This window comes from Oncorhynchus clarkii, chromosome 6, assembly GCF_045791955.1.
Source record: "Oncorhynchus clarkii lewisi isolate Uvic-CL-2024 chromosome 6, UVic_Ocla_1.0, whole genome shotgun sequence".
NCBI lineage: Eukaryota > Metazoa > Chordata > Actinopteri > Salmoniformes > Salmonidae > Oncorhynchus > Oncorhynchus clarkii.
Window position 1 is genome coordinate 24,222,916 of NC_092152.1, and position 18,777 is coordinate 24,241,692.

General features: G+C 43.1%; 1 protein-coding gene across 1 annotated transcript in view; it reads right to left on the reverse strand.

The window, feature by feature from the left end:
• LOC139410849 (E3 ubiquitin-protein ligase DTX1-like) overlaps positions 1-16,710 on the reverse strand; it is a 55,498-nt gene extending 38,788 nt beyond the window's left edge. Inside the window, exons 1-2 of the mRNA XM_071156422.1 lie at positions 15,900-16,710; positions 13,814-14,497 (exon numbers count right to left, since the gene is read on the reverse strand). Of these exons, the coding sequence (XP_071012523.1) occupies positions 13,814-14,072 (259 nt within the window). The 5' untranslated portion in view covers positions 14,073-14,497; positions 15,900-16,710. The remainder of the gene's footprint in view (positions 1-13,813; positions 14,498-15,899) is intronic.
• Between the last annotated feature and the right edge of the window lie 2,067 nt (positions 16,711-18,777).

An 18,777-nucleotide genomic window follows, 5' to 3' on the forward strand; every position in this document is an offset into this window, starting at 1 on the left:
AGAGAGTGCAAGACAGACAGAAAGAGAGAGAGCGAGAGAGAGATTCACATTGATATTCTGCAGAGTGGTCATGCGGCAAACAATCAAAATAAGTGATTGTAGTACCGTGGGAGAAGTCCGTGTGTGTGTCGGACTGTGAACCCCCGGGTTGTCTTCCAGACGTGTCTTGTATCGTCCCTCCCCTGGCTTGTTGCAGTCATCCCCCTCTCATTTTCATTAGTACTTGGGAAAGCCTATAAGGGTTTGAGTAAAGTCTTCACAGTTCACATACCAAAGACCTGGGGACAGACAGTCTGCACAAGACTGCACAAATATTCTAACCTCTGGAGCTAGGACAGAAAACATGCAGAAATAAAAACCCCAAACACTCTCCTAAACTAGTTAATATCAAATTGCCAAACAACAATTTCTGTTTGTCTTTAGTTGAGAGCTGATGTAAACGTCTGGCAGCATCATCCACTTATTTCCACAATGATTCAAAACAGCACCAATGTAAACTTGAAGCCAGTATGTTCTTACATCTATTTAATCATTAAAGCCTCAAACTGAGCTCTACTTGTTCACTTCAATTGTTTTGAGGGCACACCGAGAATCAACCCAGGTGGTCACAGCTTCTGACACCCAGAAGATGGTGATAGATTAAACCAGGCAGCAGAGTGGGAGACCCTAATGGAGTTGTTTAGAGAGAGAGAGAGGAGACCGAGAGTCTGATCTGAGTGACCTCCCAGAGGGATTCACCGGCAGAGAGCAGTTTTAAAAGCTGTAGCCTCGATGAATGAGAAAGATATCCGCCTCAGAAGTTAAAAGTAGTGACTCATTGAATTAGAGGTTGAGAGGAGGGAGAGATGCCCTGGGTGTCTGACTGCGCTGTTGCGAGTGCCAGGTTGCCAGCCCAGAGCAGCTGGCTTACCATAATCAGGGAGGGAGAGGCCACATCTCAGACTCTGTCTCCTCCTCACAGGACCAAGTCCAGAACTACACACACTACAGCCCCATGGTCCAGGAAATAACAGAGACAAAGGGTCACTTTCACCCCAGGAGCTGGAGCAGGACCTCGTCTGGACAACGAGCAGTTGGCTACTACCCCTCCAAGCTGCTAGAGAGTGGAACAGTACCACAGAGCTACATTCCCATTCCAGAACCATGAAATGGTGATGAAGTCCAGTGAGGGGAATGGAGATCAGGAGTGTATGACTGTGTGTACTTGGTTGATACTGAAATAATCATATGCACAATAATCCATATGCATAAATGCTGTATAGCCCCCTCAAGTTAGAATGTGATCCTGCAAACCAATGATTCTCAAACAGTCGGTCGCTGCCCATATTTGGGTCGCATGAGGTTTCGAGTGGGTCACAGGCATCTGAGTATATTTTTACAACTTTCATAATTGAAAATTACTCCAGTCTGAACTTAGATGACTTCAAATCAAAGTCACGTGCGCCGTATACAACAGGTGTAGACCTTACAGTGAAATGCTTACTTACAGGCTCTAACCAATGGTGCGAAAAGGTATATGTGTATATGTGTGTGTAGGTAAGTAAAGAAATAAAACAGTAAAAGGACATAAAAAAAGAGTAGCAAGGCTGTATACAGACACCTGTTAGTGAGGCTTATTGAGGTAGTATGTACATATAGATATCGTTAAAGTGACTATGCATATATGATGAACAGAGTAGCAGAAGCGTAAAAAGAGGGGTTGGCGGATGGCGGGACACAATGCAGATAGCCCGGTTAGCCAATGTGCGGGAGCACTGGTTGGTCGGGCCAATTTAGGTAGTATGTACATGAATGTATAGTTAAAGTGACTATGCATATAAGATAAACAGAGAGTAGAAGCAGCATAAAAGGGTGGGGGGGCACATAATGCAAATAGTCCAGGTAACCATTTGGTTACCTGTTCAGGAGTCTTATGGCTTGGAGGTAAAAACTGTTGAGAAGCCTTTTTGTCCTAGACTTGGCACTACGGTACCGCTTGCCATGTGGTAGTAGAGAGAACAGTCTATGACTGGGGTGACTGGAGTCTGACCATTTTTAGGACCTTCCTGATAGAGATCATGGATGGCAGGAAGCTTGGCCCCAGTGATGTACTGGGCCGTACGCACTACCCTCTGTTGTGCCTTGTGGTCGGAGGCCGAGTAGATGCCATACCAGGCAGTGTTGCAACGGTACAGCTGTAGAACCTTTTGAGGATTTGAGGACCCATGTCAAATCTCCTGATGGGGAATAGGCTTTGTTGTGCCCTCCTCACAACTGTCTTAGTGTGTTTGGACCATTCTAGTTTGTTGGTGATGTGGACACCAAGGAACTTGAAGCTCTCAATCTGCTCCACTACAGCCCTGTCGATGAGAATGGGTGTGTGCTCGGTCCTCCTTTTCCTGTAGTCCAATCTTCTCCTTTGTCTTGATCACCTTGAGGGAGAGGTTGTTGTCCTGGCAACACATGGCCAACTCTCTGACCTCCTCCATATAGGCTGTTTCATCGTTGTCGGTGATCAGGCCTACCACTGTTGTGTCATCGGCAAATTTGATGGTGTTGTGGTCATGCAGTCATGAGTGAAGAGAGAGTACAGGAGGGGATTGAGCACACATCCCTGAGGGGGCCCCGTGTTAAGGGTCAGCGTGGCGGATGTGTTGTTACCTACACTTACCACCTGGGGGACGGCCCGTCAGGAAGTCCAGGATCCAGTTGCAGAGGGAGGTGTTTAGTCCCAGGGTCCTTAGCTTAGTGATGAGCTTTGAGGGCACTATGGTGTTGAACGCTGAGCTGTAGTCAATGAACAGCATTCTCTCATAGGTGTTCCTTTTGTCCAGGTGGAAAAGGGCAGTGTTGAGTGCCCACACACACCCACACGCAGATTGTATTTTGGCAATGCCTTTTCACGATGCGAATATTGGATCGTGACCGAGACAACGTGGTTCAATATGGGTCCTGAGGCAAAACCAGTTGAGAGCCACAGCTGTAAATTGTATTAGAACTGGCAGTACTTTCCATTGATGTGATCTACACAAGGCAATGTCAAAAGAACAAACTAAAGTTCTGAAGGAACTTTAGCTGACTTCTAGTCAGAGTGAACAGGGGAGGGTGGAAAAGGAAAAAAGAGAATAGGGATAAAGAGAGAAACAGAGAGCGAGAGAGGGCAGGTCTGAGCTGTGCACTTGCACCTTTACTCTCAGGCTCTCCCTATGAGTCCTCAGCTCCTCCAAGCACCCTTCTTATAGCCTTTTGCTTTGTATGCTAAAAGATAATGGGTGTGCCTTAACTAAAACTGCTTTCAAATACGAGTAAAAGTGCTTTCGTGAGTTCATTTGGGAGCATACTGTAGCTTGTGATTCATTAAATCTACTCATCTCTGGATGTAATGACTGTAAATCATGACACCAGTGTTAAAATGAAGGTAGGAACATTCTCTCTCTCACTCAACAATCTTAACGCTGACATGGTCTTATCTAACCAGTGCATAGAATATCTGCTCAAAATAACCCCACTGTGTCAATCAACAACACGCCTGCCTTGACAGAGAGGGCATCACACACACCAACCCCAGTAACGTTTTCATTTCACATAGTGACGCCTGACGGCCAACTCATACCTGGCCTGTAGCACGTACATAGCAGGAATCCTTCACAGAACTCCCGCCCACACATCACTGAAACGACCCCCCACACACACACACACACACACACACACACACACACACGTTAAAAAAAACACACATTGCCCCCCCCCCCCCCAACACACCTGCAGTACACACACTCAGCAAGATGCTGTCGACAGCAATAGAACCAAGACCGCAGTTACTGCCGGTTGTCATCTACACATGAAAATGGAAAGTGATGGCTTTCATTTTCTGTCTCTCTTTTTCCACCACAGGCAGTGTGGTAATCACCAACACGGTTTTAATTAGTCAACGAGGAGCGTGAGCACAGAGAAAGCAGGTCAGAGGAGAGCAGGTTCTCACGCCTACAATACCGAAACAAACAGGGAGTAGAAACAATGCACGACACTGGCCATAGCAATGGAATGAAGCCGCTCTGATTGACTACACGCTAGAATGTCAGACCAGCAACCCACAATGAAACCTACTGTAAATCTCACTCAGTAGCAGAAAAGTTATTAACTAAAGGCTACAGTGTTTCTGAAGAATATTGTGTTAATAAACAATTTATCTAAAAGGGTACATATACTCAGTGTACAAAATGTCACGCTGGTATAAAGGATTTGGAGACAGGCGCAGGAATACCCCCAAAACAAACATGTATACAAAACACTGGGATGTACCCAAACAAAAGAGCAAGGGTAAACCTCGTAGAACGACACGTAAAACACAATGCACAAAACATGCAGTACATGCTGCGACAACACATAAGTACTCACACGACCAACGGACATGTGAACAATAATCAACAGCCCAACGGGGAAACAAAGGGCACATTTATACCCACACAATCAGTGAGGAATTGGAACCAGGTGTGCGTAATGACACAGTTCAGTGCAGCCTAGAAGCCCGGTGACTTTAACCTCCGGAACTGGTAAAGAGAATGAGCAGCAGTACCAGGGGGATCCGTGACACAAAACATTAGGAATAGCTCTCTAATATTGAATTAAACCCCCTTTTGCTCTCAGAACAACCTCAAATCTACGGGGCATGAATTCCACAATGTGACTAAAGAGTTCCACAGGAATGCTGGCCCATGTTGACTCCACCGCTTTCCACAGTTATGTCAAGTTGGCTGGATGTTTTTTTGGTGGTGGACCATTCTTGATACACATCGGAAAATGTTGAGCGTGAAAAACCCACCAGTGTTGCTGTTCTTGACACACTCAAACCGGTGCGCATGGCACTTACCACCATACCCCCGTTCAAAGGCACTTAAATCGTCACTCTCTGAACGGCACACATACACAATCCATGTCTCAATTGTCTCAAGGCTTAAAAATCCTTCTTTAACCTGTCTCCTCCCCTTCATCTACACTGATTGAAGTGGATTTAACAAGTGACATCAATAAGGGATCATTGCTTTCACCTGGTCAGTCTATGTCATGGAAAGAGCAGGTGTTCCTAATGTTCCATACACTCAGTGGTACAGTATGCACATTCTATAATGTCTTTATAGTCATAGCATAACATGAAGTAGTCACAGGTTCAACATGTTGATTAGTCATAAGCTGCTGTGGAGTTTCAAGCGTGTTGATTTCCATGCTATAATAGCATAGCACATTCATGTCTCATGGGATGAAATTACAAACAACAGTGTTTGTGTGTCTAATGTCATGTTCTGCATATGTAACACTAATGTAGTGTTCCGTGACAGTGTGTGATGCATAGAGGGGGTTACTGGCTTCTCTACATTGGCTTTCCATCATCAGGAGAAATAGAGAAATGGTGGAGATGCAGCACTGAGGTTATGCATGGCAGTGTGAACCCTTTCAGACTGGCAAGTGTCAGGGAGAGTGTTAGGGTATGCTAGCGTTGGCTGATAAGCTCCTGTGTTGTACTATGGGAGTTGGTGGAGTGAAAGGGGATCAGTCCACAGCAGTGTTTAGGGTTTCAAACACCCCTCTGGGAAGGTAAATGGATCGATCCACGTTGGATATGAACTAACCCATTTCCAGCCTCCAGACAGGTATTCTTCCACACACACACACACACACACACACACACACACACACACACACACACACACACACACACACACACACACACACACACACACACACACACACACACACACGTACGGATGCACTTATGCAGGCACAAGTTGGTAAATATTTTTTTTACACTTCATCACAGACTGGTATCTTCTCTTCACAAGCCAGCACGGAACTGAGATCTGTGTAACCCCTGTGTTTTAAATGGCAGTAGCATGTAGATGTGCCTGGCAGGCTTATAGAGAGAGGGGCCCTGCTGCACAGGCTGTGGTGTGTGCTGCTGCCGCCATGCTTCACTGATTACAGGGAGAAGAAGAGTTCAAATAGAGCTGCTGCTGTCTCATTAGGGTAGTATGGGCTATGGGTTTGGTGTGTGTAGGTCTATGGTCTGGATCCTACCCATTGGCGGTCTGGGTTTGCCCAAAGCCACAGGAGACTGTCCAGATCCCGCACAGCGTGAAGAGAGAGATCACACACCACCCAAATGACAGAGCACTCACACTCAACCTGGTACACCATGGACACACAAGCATAACACAACACTGCTGTTTCCAGCCTCTAGCTCCATCCACAGCTGCAGTAGACAGAATCCCCACTGGCATATAAACCATGGTCTTCCCAAGGAAGAATATGAGGCCCTACAGCAGTCTGATTGATTGTGGTTTTGCACCTGTCCTTCACATAGCAAACATCCACTGTAAACAAACGTATTGAAAGCCATAAACAGAGCTGAGGCTACGGTTTCATGTAAATGGTGGCAGTGCATCAATATGGCATTGCCTCCCACCAGGGCCCTATATGAAGACAGATCAATAGGACAGCCATAGCTTGAGGAGCCTATCACAGTTTTTAGGAGGAGGAGAGGGTGTCCAGGATATCGTCCGTCTGCACCTTTTGTGACAGTTTTATCCCAGCCGAGGGGGAAGGTAACACGGAGAATGCCACAATGAGGAGCGATAAACGTCAGGCCCAGCGCCATGGTAATGGCTGACAAACGGTTGGCTGGCTCCTCTCTCTATCTCAGCCACCCAGTCCTAGACACGTGCAGCTCTCTGTTATACTCTATAAGAGGGCACAATGACAGGAAGAGCAAAAAAAAAAAAAAACGCCCACAGCACTTCTTTAGGCAGGTTTGACAGGCAGCCATGCTAAGTTACTGCCTCTGTCACATTCACACCAGCTAATATGATTTCAATCCACATAGCAAAACATTATTGTTAGCCAATCCCGTGTAACCTAAGTGAGATGATATTTTATGAAAAAGGAATAGACTGCACTAGCTGGTATGGGACACAGTCTTTTCACACCATTTCAACTGGTGGGCGGTGCTATACGTCACAGTGGGCGGTGCTATACGTCATAGTGGGCGGTGCTATACGTCACAGTGGGCGGTGCTATACGTCACAGTGGGCGGTGCTATACGTCACAGTGGGCGGTGCTATACGTCACAGTGGCCGGTGCTATACGTCACAGTGGGCGGTGCTATACGTCACAGTGGGCGGTGCTATACGTCACAGTGGGCGGTGCTATACGTCACAGTGGGTGTGGGTTTCAAAGTGCAACTTAAGGATTGTCTGATACGCGTCCACGTTCAACCGAGAACCCTCCTTCTAGGACCTCATTCAGAAATTAATGCTTTATACTTTACAATTGCACTTTCATTTTAATACAATTTTGCTTTATTTGAACTAACGATAGCTAGCTACTAAGTGACCAAAAGGCTTCTCAACAGCTTTTACCCCCAAGCCATAAGACTCCTGAACAGGTAATGAAATGGCTACCCAGACATTTGCATTGTGTGTGTGTGTGTCCCGCCAACCCCTCTTTTACGCTGCTGCTACTCTCTGTTTATCATCTATGCATAGTCCCTTTAACTATACATTCATGTACATATTACCTCAATTAGATCGGTGCCCCCGCACATTGACTCTGTACCGGTACCACCTGTATATAGCCTCGCTACTGTTATTTTCACTGTCATTTTAATGTTTATTTTTTCTTTACTTACTGTATCTATTGTTTACCTAATACCTTTGTTTTACTTAAAAATTGCACTGTTGGTTAGGGCTTGCAAGTAAGCATTTCACTGTAAGGTCTACCTACACCTGTTGTATTCAGCATACGTGACAACTACACTTTGACTTGATTTAAAGTGGCTGGACCAGTTTTCCCAAAAGTGAACGATGTGTAACGTCATGTTTTGCTTGCTAGCCAACCAACAACGTCAATGCCGCTACCAAGACAATCTACTAAGATTACCTGAATAGAATATATGAAACTGATCATGACTAGACTTCATCTATACTGAACAATAATAGAAATGCAACATGTAAAGTGTTGGTCCCATGTTTCATGAGTTGAAATAAAATATCTCAGAAATGTTCAAAATGAACAAAAAGCTTTTTTCTCTCAAATCCCTGTTGGTGAGCATTTCTCATTTGCCAAGATAATCTATCCACATGACAGGTGGGGCATATCAAGAAGCTGATTAAACAGCATGATCATTACACAGGTGCACCTTGTGTTGGGGACAATAAAAGGCCACTCTAAAAAACACAATGCCACTGACGTCTCAAGTTGAGGGAGCATGCAATTGGCATGCTGACTGCAGGAATGTTCACCAGAGCTGTTGCCAGAGAACTGAATGTTAATTTCGCTACCAACGTTGTTTTATAGAATTTGGCAATACTTGCAACCGGCCTCACAACCGCAGACCACGTGTAACCACGCCAGCCCAGGACCTCCAAATGTGGCTTCTTCACCTGCGGGGTCGTCTGAGACCAGCAACCCGGACAGCTGATGAAACTGTGGGTTTGCACAACCAAAGAACTTTGCTATCAGAAACCGTCTCAGGGAAGCTCATCTGCATGCTCACTGTCCTCACCAGGGTCTTGACCTGACTGCAGTTTGGCATCGCAACAGACTTCAGTGGGTAAATGCGCTCCTTCGATGGCCAATGGCATGCAGATGAATCCCTGTTTCAACTGTCCCGGTCAGATAGCAGACAGCGTATATGGCGTCGTGTGGGCAAGCGGTTTGCTGATGTCAACGTTGCAGTACCCCATGGTGGTGGTGGGATTACTGTATGGGCAGGCATCAGCTACGGACAACGACCACAATTGCATTTTATCGATGGCACTTTGAATGCCCAGAGATACTGTGATGAGATCCTGAGTCCCATTGTCATGCAATTAATCCGCTGCCATCACCTCATTTTTAAGCATGATACTGCACGGCCCCATGTTGCAAGGCTCTGTGAACAATTCCTAGAAGCTGAAAATGTCCCAGTTCTTCCATGGCCTGAAGACTCACCAGACGTCACCCACTGAGCATGTTTGCGATGCTCTGGATCGACGTGTACGACAGTGTGTTCCAGTTCCCGCCAATATCCAGCAACTTCGTACAGCCACTGAAGAGGAGTGGGACAACATTCCACAATCAACAGCCTGATAAACTCTATGCGAAGGAGATGTCGAGCTGTATGAGGCAAATGGTGGTCACACCAGATACTGACTGGTTTTCTGATCTAAGCCCCTACCTTTTTTTTAAAGGGATCTGTGACCAACAGATCTGTATTCCCAGTCATGTGAAATCCATTGATTAGGGCCTAATGAATGTATTTAAATTGACTGATTTTATTATATGAACTGTAACTCAGTAAAATCTTTGAAATTGTTGCATGTTGCATTTATACTTTTGTTCAGTGCAATTCACTGCGATTGGTTAGTCAACATGCCTGTATACTGTCACTCACTTGAGTTATTTGCATTGCTGGCTTCATTAAAAACTGTTAATCTAATGGATTTTGGATGTTCTTGGTTTTATTGATTTTTTCAAGGGCCTATACGTGAGGCCAACTTTACCATATTATCCTGGAGGCATACTTATACACCCAGTCTAATTACTTTGCGTGCATGATATCTCTTAACTTTAAACAATGCGAAATTTGGAAACAATATAATTTGTTTCAATTCTGTGGCTGAATGAAATAGCAAACGTAATGTGAATTCAGTGATTACATTTGTTCACTTCATCTTTGTGGCTTCCTGATGAAACAGTAACACCCATTAGCCTGCTGTAGATCGGCTTAGCCAACCTGTACTCTATGGGTAGAATAGATTCCAAGATCCGGACAACAGCTCGTTCTCGGCACTGTGACATCGCCCGCATGCATGCATACTCTCCCTCAACACACTGCGACGGCAGATACATCTAAAACTCAGATAAGAACGCTTTGATAATCTTAGGCAAACACACTCATAACTCAGACGCAAACGTGTCCAATAAACAGAAGCAGCAGAGGTAGGCGGATGAACACCTCAGTGGAATACATTTGGAAGCTCAATGGCCAAACAACCTAAAGGATGAATGAAAAGCCTAGTACGATACGGTTGATTTTTGCTGGGATTGTAACCTTAGGTTGGTGTACTGAATATCTCTATCCTCTATTTCTAAGAATATCTCTATCCTCTATTTCTAAGAATATCTCTATCTACTAACTAGGTGGAGTGAAATGTCGCTTTGCTCATCATAAATGATTGATAGGTTTGTCACCACTGTGAGTACAATAAGATGAACCATGAAAATACCACATCAAAACCAAACATGAAAATGATTTATTGTTGACAATTTTTTTTTTTTTTTACAGAAAATATAATTTGTCCTTTTTTTATGGCGATGGAGAGTGGCGATTACAGCAGTTGCTCACTTGACAAATGCTCCGCTGTCTCAGCAAGGTCATGACATTAAAACTGTAGCATAGAAGAGGAGGAAATAGAAGTGGAACTGACAGCGTTTTCGAAACATGAAATCGTATTAAAATCCATTCATATACACCCCCAGGAAGAACATGACACTTTTTAAAAACATTTTCTGACAAGCGAGCCCTTTTTCACAAACTCCTAGAATGTTTGGGAATAATGTAGATTAAGGCATTTGTGAAAATTCTATAGGGATATAGAGTTGGAAAATGGCTGTGTGTTTGGACAATTTATAGACCCAGCAACAAATAAAACCTAAACATGTCTTGTCCAGGCCCGGAGTCTACACAGACCGGTGCGCCATAGCCAATCAGAGCTCAACAGACCTTTATGCAAAATAACTATTTGCCACACGGGCCTGCCATCATTCACTTTAAACTGGATTTTGTGTTTACAGGCAGTAACAAAAGCGCGACTTTAGATCACTAGAACAAACGCATTCGCCGTGAATGGATTTCTGCAAATATGTAAATACCATGGGAGTCCTCTTAGATTTGGGAACTTCAAAATTGCACTGTTAAACGATGGGGAATAAAATGCTTGTCCCAACCCACATTTTGACAATTGACTGGGAACTTGCCTGCCCGCCCATTTGATCGATGGGTTGATCCGAGCGTTCCTCTCAAAGGTAGTCAAGCACCCAAGCTAACTAGCTAAAGTTGGCTAGCTTGCTAACTACTTCCAGACACTAATGAGATAACACCTAACTCTGACCATTTTACTCACCCTAGCAGAGCTGGTTCGGCTATTTACATGTTATCTAGAACATTAGTGACTAACACTGCTGCTGGCAACAATTTAAAATCCGTCATATTCAGCGGGTGTTGCGCGTCTGTAAATTATTCAGTTATTATGCGCTCTCTGGCACACAGACAAGAGTGATCTGAAAACGGAGTAGATCGGCAGAGTGAATTTACGAACACAAGCGATATGCTGACTGGATAACAGTTGTTCATGTTCAGTATAGCTAGTTAGCTAGGAAAGCGATTCACATTTCTTGCTAGCTAACCAAATTACACCTGCATCTCTAGCTGTAGCCACAGAAACAAGATATAAGGGGGAAAAGTCGGTCACTCAACCACTCCTCCAATGACATATTTAATTAATGGGACCCCATGAGTCAATACATGTTAGAATCACCTATGACAGTGATTATAGCTGTGAGTCTTTCTGGGTAAATCAAACCTGGATTGTACAATATTTGCCCGTTTTTTTTATTTTTTTATTCTTCAAGCTCTGTCATGTTGGTTGTTGATCATTGCTAGACAGCCATTTAAGTGTTGCCAGAGATTTTCAAGACGATTTAAATCAAAACTGTAACAAGGCCACTCAGGAAGATTCAATGTCGTCTTGGTACGTAACTCCAGTGGATATCTGGCCTTGTGTTTAGGTTATTGTCCTGCTGAAAGGTGGATTTGTCTCCCAGTGTATGTTGGAAAGCAGATTGAACCAGGTTTTCCTCTAGGACTTTGCATGTGCTTAGCTCTATTCCTTTTCTTCCTAAAAAACTTCCTAGTCCTTGCTGATGACAAGCATACCCATAACATGATGCATCCACCACCATGCTTCAAAATATGAAGAGTGGTACTCAGTGATGTGTTATATTTGCCCAAAACATAATGCTTTGTATTCAGGACAAAAAGTTAAGTTCTTTGCCACATTCTTAGCAATATTACTTTAGTGCCTTATTGCAAACAGGATGCATGTTTTGGAATATTTTTATTCTGTACATGCTTCCTTCTTTTCACTCTGTCATTTAGGTTAGTATTGTGGAGGAACAACAATGTTGTTCATCCATCCTCGCAGCAATTTAACTCTTAACTGGTTTCATATCACCATTGGTCACCTGAGCAGTTTCTTTTCTCTCCATTAACTAAGTTAGAAAATATGTAAGATTTTATGTATGATAAAAGTAATTACAATGCAAAACATCCACAAACATCCACAACATCACCCATGCCCAGACCCACCATCTCCAGCGCCCGTATCACTCTCCGCCACATGGCCATAAACTGCACCATTTTGTCTCTCTCCGTCGCTCACATAATTTCAACATTTAGATAATAAAGCATTTGACCTTTCCATTGTGTTAACGATGGAGGATTGGTTGATTTACAGTTAAGTATATAGGTTTTCTCAAGATGACAAGAAAAGTATTTGTCAAACCCATTGGGTATCTCACTGCACCCTCATATGCCATGTCTTGAAATATGCAGACAGACGGATCAAAATTATATTTACATTGTACTACTTCTGACAGCCAACTTTCTAACTTCTGGATTTTATAGCATTCCCAGAAGGCATGGATTATTGCGTCATTATTAGTTTTATACTTCCGTTGTGCAGTAGAATTTGTGAATGTTGTGTAAATTCTATACATTAGTTTATACTGGATTAAACGTACATGAAATTACATAACTGTGATTTCATTAGTTATGTTCCAACATTCCCTCCAATATCAGTTATTTTAAAGTTTTGGTTCCAGTAGCTTATATTTTTCTCAAAGAGTTTCAGTTGGAAAGGCTCTCTGCAATGTTTTATATATAAATATATATCTTACCTACCATATGAATATCTTTTCTGAATCAAATAGGGTTCCCTCAAGATTACTCTGATGTCCAAAAGATTCAAATTGAAATGTCTTAATATGAAACTTAAGTTGCATGTATTTGAAAATATCTACAATGGTCAGTCAAATTGCTTTTTAAATCTGTCATGGGAATACATTAATTTCCTTTTACCAAAGGAATGTTCAATGTCTTCTTTAAAAAAAATGTTACCCATCTACCAGTAGGTGTCCTTCTTTGCAAGGCATTGGAAAACCTCCCTGGTCTTTTGTCGTTTAATCTGTGCGTGAAAGTCACTGCTCGACTGAGGGACCTTTACAGATAATTGTGTGTGGGGGGGTCCAGAGATGGGGTAGTCATTCAAAAATCTTGTTTGTTAGAGTTAGTCCATGCAAATTATTGTCTGACTTGTTAAGCACATTTTTACTCCTGAAGTTATTTAGGCTTGCCATAACAAAGTGGTTGAATAGTTATTGGCTCAAGACTTTTCAGCTTTTCATTTTTTATTAATTTGTACAAATTTCTAAAAACATAATTCCACTGACTTCATAGAGTTTTGTGTGTAGATCAGTAACACAACACCTAAATGTAATCCATTTTAAATTCAGGCTGTAACACAACAAAATGTGGAAAAAGTCAAGGGGTGTGAATACTTTCTGAAGGCACTGTAAATAATATGTACCGCATGCTGTGGCATGGACTGCACCTTTTACATTGTTCATCTATTCAACCATTGAAATTCATAACTAATAGGAAATAGTTATATCATTGTCTGTGACCCCTGTATGTATCACATGATGATGAACTACACAGTGGTTCTTGAATGGTTCTTACCTGTGTCCTGTCTGAACTGGTGCATGGACTGCAGGTCTATGACGTAAGGGGCAAGCTGGGCATCCACCTGTCCAAGGACCACAGTCCCCCGCGCATCCCCCTTCAGTACGTTCTCTATGTGGTGGCAAGTTGTCACATTGTAGGGCCGCCAGCGCCCATGTTCATTCAGCCACTCCCACACCACCACCCGGGCCAGGTTCTGAGGGGGGTACCCCAGCCCGTTGACTGACACCAGCACCCCAGAGCCTGGCCGTGCCATTGTCCCACTATGGTAATCGTGGTTCAGCCACTCCTACTACAGCACAAGAAGACCACTGCTACCCAGCAGGTCACCAGAGATGCCCACACATTTCTTCTTTTTTAAAACAACAATTACAACTGTGAGGTCAGCAGTCACTCTGATAGTTCTCAGTCAAATGGTGTTGTTTCCAGGGCACAGGTCCGGTGGAGTCTTCTGGTTCACTCAAGAAACCCACTGTCTTACTGAAGGTGTTTTCTTCACTGCAGTTTTGACTTCTTCTTTGATCAGCGTATTTTTAAAATGCCAAAAGCAGCTAGGCTCCCTCCTCTTGTTGCGTGATGTGTTTGAAGTGGCTGAAGATGTTGATGCTGATGAGCTTTGCAAAAGTATACAGCCGGAGCAGTCTCAGAAAACCCCAGCAGAATGAACATGGGATATACACTCTAAATCAGACAGGAGACAGGAAAGTACATGTGATACCAACCAGATTGAAAATGCACAATGGTAGAATTGGTCCTGGGTTTATTTAAAAAAATAATCTCACCATGTCTTTTAACTAAAGGGGGAAAATGGCAACAATAACCATATTAAACAGATTACCATTTAAATACATTCATAGGATACCATCAACCCTTGCAATGTTATTACCCCATAATAAGCATGCTGCTGCAGGAGCATAAATTCTTTTAGCGTAGTGATTTCTAGGTAGTATGGTGACACAATTTCTCTTGTGAGCATATGTATCACCTGCAGGGTTTCACAAACTCGGTCCTGGGGCCTCATGGGTGGACGTTTTGGTTTTTGCCCTAGCACACATGTCAAACTCATTCCACGGAGGGTCGAGTGTCTGCGGGTTTTCGCTCCTCTCCTGTACTTGATTGATGAATAAGGAACTCCCCTCACCTGGTTGTCTAGGTCTTAATTCAAGGCAAAACCAAAAGACACAAGGCCCTTCATGGAATGAGTTTGACACCCCTCCTCTTGCACTACACAGCTGCTTTAAATAATCAACTCACTATCAATTTTTTTCTCTAGCACTACACAACTGTTTTAAATAATCAACTCACTATCCAATTTTTCTCTAGCACTACACAGCTGCTTTAAATAATCAACTCACTATCTAATTTCTCTAGCACTACACAGCTGCTTTAAATAATCAACTCATGTTCAATTGTTTCTCTAGTTCTACACAGCTGATTCAAATAACCAACTCATCATTAAAATTAGATGATCTGAATCAGCTGTGTAGTGCTAGGGCAAAAACCAAAACGTTCACCCCTGGGAGGCCCCAGGACCAAGTTTGGGAAACCCTGATCAAAGGCAAGGTAAGGATGATTGGAGTCAATCATGCCATGGATGTAGCCTACACAAAGCAAAACATAGGCCTGGGGATGAATATTGTAATACCATGTCTTGGCAATACTGAACAATCATGATCCACACACTGCCCATCGCGTAGAAGGGGTGGGGGTGGTTTGGGATTTAATTACTACAGTTTATTTATTCATAATTTACAATTATGTGCACGATATTCCTCAAAGGTATACAATATGACCGAGATCTCTACACCGACATTTTGCATTCCTGTTCACCTTTCAAGCGTCTGTGTTGAATATAATTATAGCCTAATCCAAAACATAGCACTGAGATCTTAATTCTAAGTAAAAAATATATTGGCTATAGACGTTAAAGCACAATTTTCGCCGGACTCGATAAACCATTGTAATAATCGATGTTAATTGTTCTAATCCAGTGGAGTTTGCATTGACATATTCATGCAACATAAACACAGGTGAAAAATCAAATCATAGGTTGTGATCTAGGCTATAACGCAGGCATACTTACAAATGTTGTCTTCAATTATGCAGGACAGACGCGTTATTCAAGCCTGTAATATTTCCTTCCTTAAAATTACAAATAAAAATGCATTTCAGATTATAGATACCCTCATAATCAAGCAGTGCCTCGTGTTATTTCCAATTATTTGCTATGTTTTGTTTTTTGCATCTAGGTTTATCGAAACTCCGACAGTCCGCTATGGATAAACAATAAAACGCATGCCCCAATTACAATCATCCGAACGTTAGAGGTGCAGAACCATTCTTGCTGTAGGACTGTTCTGGTGTTTTCCCCTTTGATGTATTAAATTAATTCGCTTACACACTGAACATGCAAAGTGGTCCAAAATTACGCACAAAGGTCCACGAGCACCTGTAATGCAAATCTCTACCGTCCTCTTGGCTACGCGCGTAATCGAGTAGAGTTGTGGAAAATTCAGAGGATGTTGCGTCGCTGAAGTGAAAATGAGACGACGGTGAACAGTCTATTCTAAAAACAGCAACATATTGGTAACATGGAAATGAATTAAATAAACGATATAAGCCTATTTATTCAACACATTTTAAAATCATTGCATGAAATGGGTCATCTTCAACGCTTTGATCTGAGGGCTTCCCGTGAATTTCATTAGGCTATATTCGGTAGACCCAAGCCGACAATGGGAGAAAAGCCTACGCGGTGTGCACATAACAGTTGCTCCACAACCCTCAGTAGCATCGTTGTGGGAAGCGACAAAAGAGACAAGATAGGATATAGGCTATAGAGAGATAGGCCTAACAGAAAGACCAGTCTATCGGCAGCGGATACTTCTACGTATGACTTGAGTTATGAATTTGACATTATTATAGTGTAGTGAACCGTGTCTAGGTAAGCCTGTTACGACCTCCCCTCAATGCTTATTGAAGCAGCCGTTTGCAAAGATTGCTACATTGGTGGGATGGGGCCATCAGAGAGGTGTGCACACGTGAGTGAATTTGTATAGTGCAGTGTGAGGGACTTGGTCTAGGCCAAATCCCAAATTGAGCCTTATGTACTTGTAGAGATTTGACTGTGTCCCAGAGTGCTGAAATAGGATCAGTTTTGCCTTTAAGGTCATAATTAATAAGGTTAGGCAATATGGACAGGAGGGGACCTGATCCTGGATCAGCACTTGTGGTAAGGTTGCCTTCTGTCTCTCTCTCTCTCTTATTTATATTTATATATATATATATATTACTGCTCAAAAAAAATAAAGGGAACACTAAAATAACACATCCTAGATCTGAATGAATGAAATATTCTTATTAAATACTTTTTTCTTTACATAGTTGAATCACACAAATTATCAATGGAAATCAAATGTATCAACCCATGGAGGTCTGGATTTGGAGTCACACTCAAAATTAAAGTGGAAAACCACACTACAGGCTGATCCAACTTTGATGTAATGTCCTTAAAACAAGTCAAAATGGGGCTCAGTGGTGTGGGTGGCCTCCACGTGCCTGTTTGACCTCCCTACAACGCCTGGGCATGCTCCTGATGAGGTGGCGGATGGTCTCCTGAGGGATCTCCTCCCAGACCTGGACTAAAGTATCCGCCAACTCCTGGACAGTCTGTGGTGCAACGTGGCATTGGTGGATGGAGCGAGACATGATGTCCTAGATGTGCTCAATTGGATTCAGGTCTGGGGAACGGGCGGGCCAGTCCATAGCATCAATGCCTTCCTCTTGCAGGAACTGCTGACACATTCCAGCCACATGAGGTCTCACATTGTCTTGCATTAGGAGGAACCCAGGGCCAACCGCACCAGCATATGGTCTCACTACCTAATGGCAGTCAGGCTACCTCTGGCGAGCACATGGAGGGCTCTGCGGCCCCCCAAAGAAATGCCACCCCACACCATGACTGACTCACCGCCAAACCGGTCATGCTGGAGGATGTTTCAGGCAGCAGAACGTTCTCCACGGCGTCTCCAGACTCTGTCACATCTGTCACATGTGCTCAGTGTGAACCTGCTTTCATCTGTGAAGAGCACAGGGCGCCAGTGGCGAATTTGCCAATCTTGGTGTTCTCTGGCAAATGCCAAACGTTACATTGTGTTGTTTAAGTGTTCCTTTTATTTTTTTGAGCATATATATATATAGTGTAACCTACTACAGTCTCCACTAAGAGGTCTGGACCTCTATGTCAGGAGGTAGTCCTGTACTTGTTCTGTAACTCCATAGTTACATGGTTCAAGCCCTGCTCTGCCTGTATCTCCTCAGTCACTACGCCTATTTGTTCTTTTCCTGTATGCTGTATTTAGTCTTTTGATATAAATATTTGGCGTTGACAGTCTGTACTGATAGTATAGTGCCATCTTGTGTCTAGATATGGAAATGTAGGCTATAGGTAAGTAATGCAATTATGCCCACAATTTTATTCATCCCATAAGCTGTCTCTCCGCATCTTTCAACCTATGATACAATATGAGTCCCTTCTCTGCCTATAAATAATACATAGAAAATGCAGTAGATCTACTAGATGAGCCAGCCCTTTTCTTTTGTAACATAAATAATGCAAACAGTAAACATGTCGTCATCCTCCACTAATGATATTTTAGGTAATTACTATAAGCTCCCACCTTGGCCCAATCAGTGTAATTTTGCAAATGCCAGATCACTATAACAAGACACGTAATTCACCCAGGTTTCATCAAATATCGGGCCAGTACTGTCTGAGATATTGCGTGTGACGAACGTACTGACAGATTCACAGTCCCTTCCCAATTTCATCGTGGGGGACAATAAAATACATGAGAATTGAGGTATTTGAGGTACAGTTGAAGTTGGAAGTTTACATACACTTAGGTTGGAGTCATTAAAACTCGTTTTTCAACCACTCCACACATTTCTTGTTAACAAAC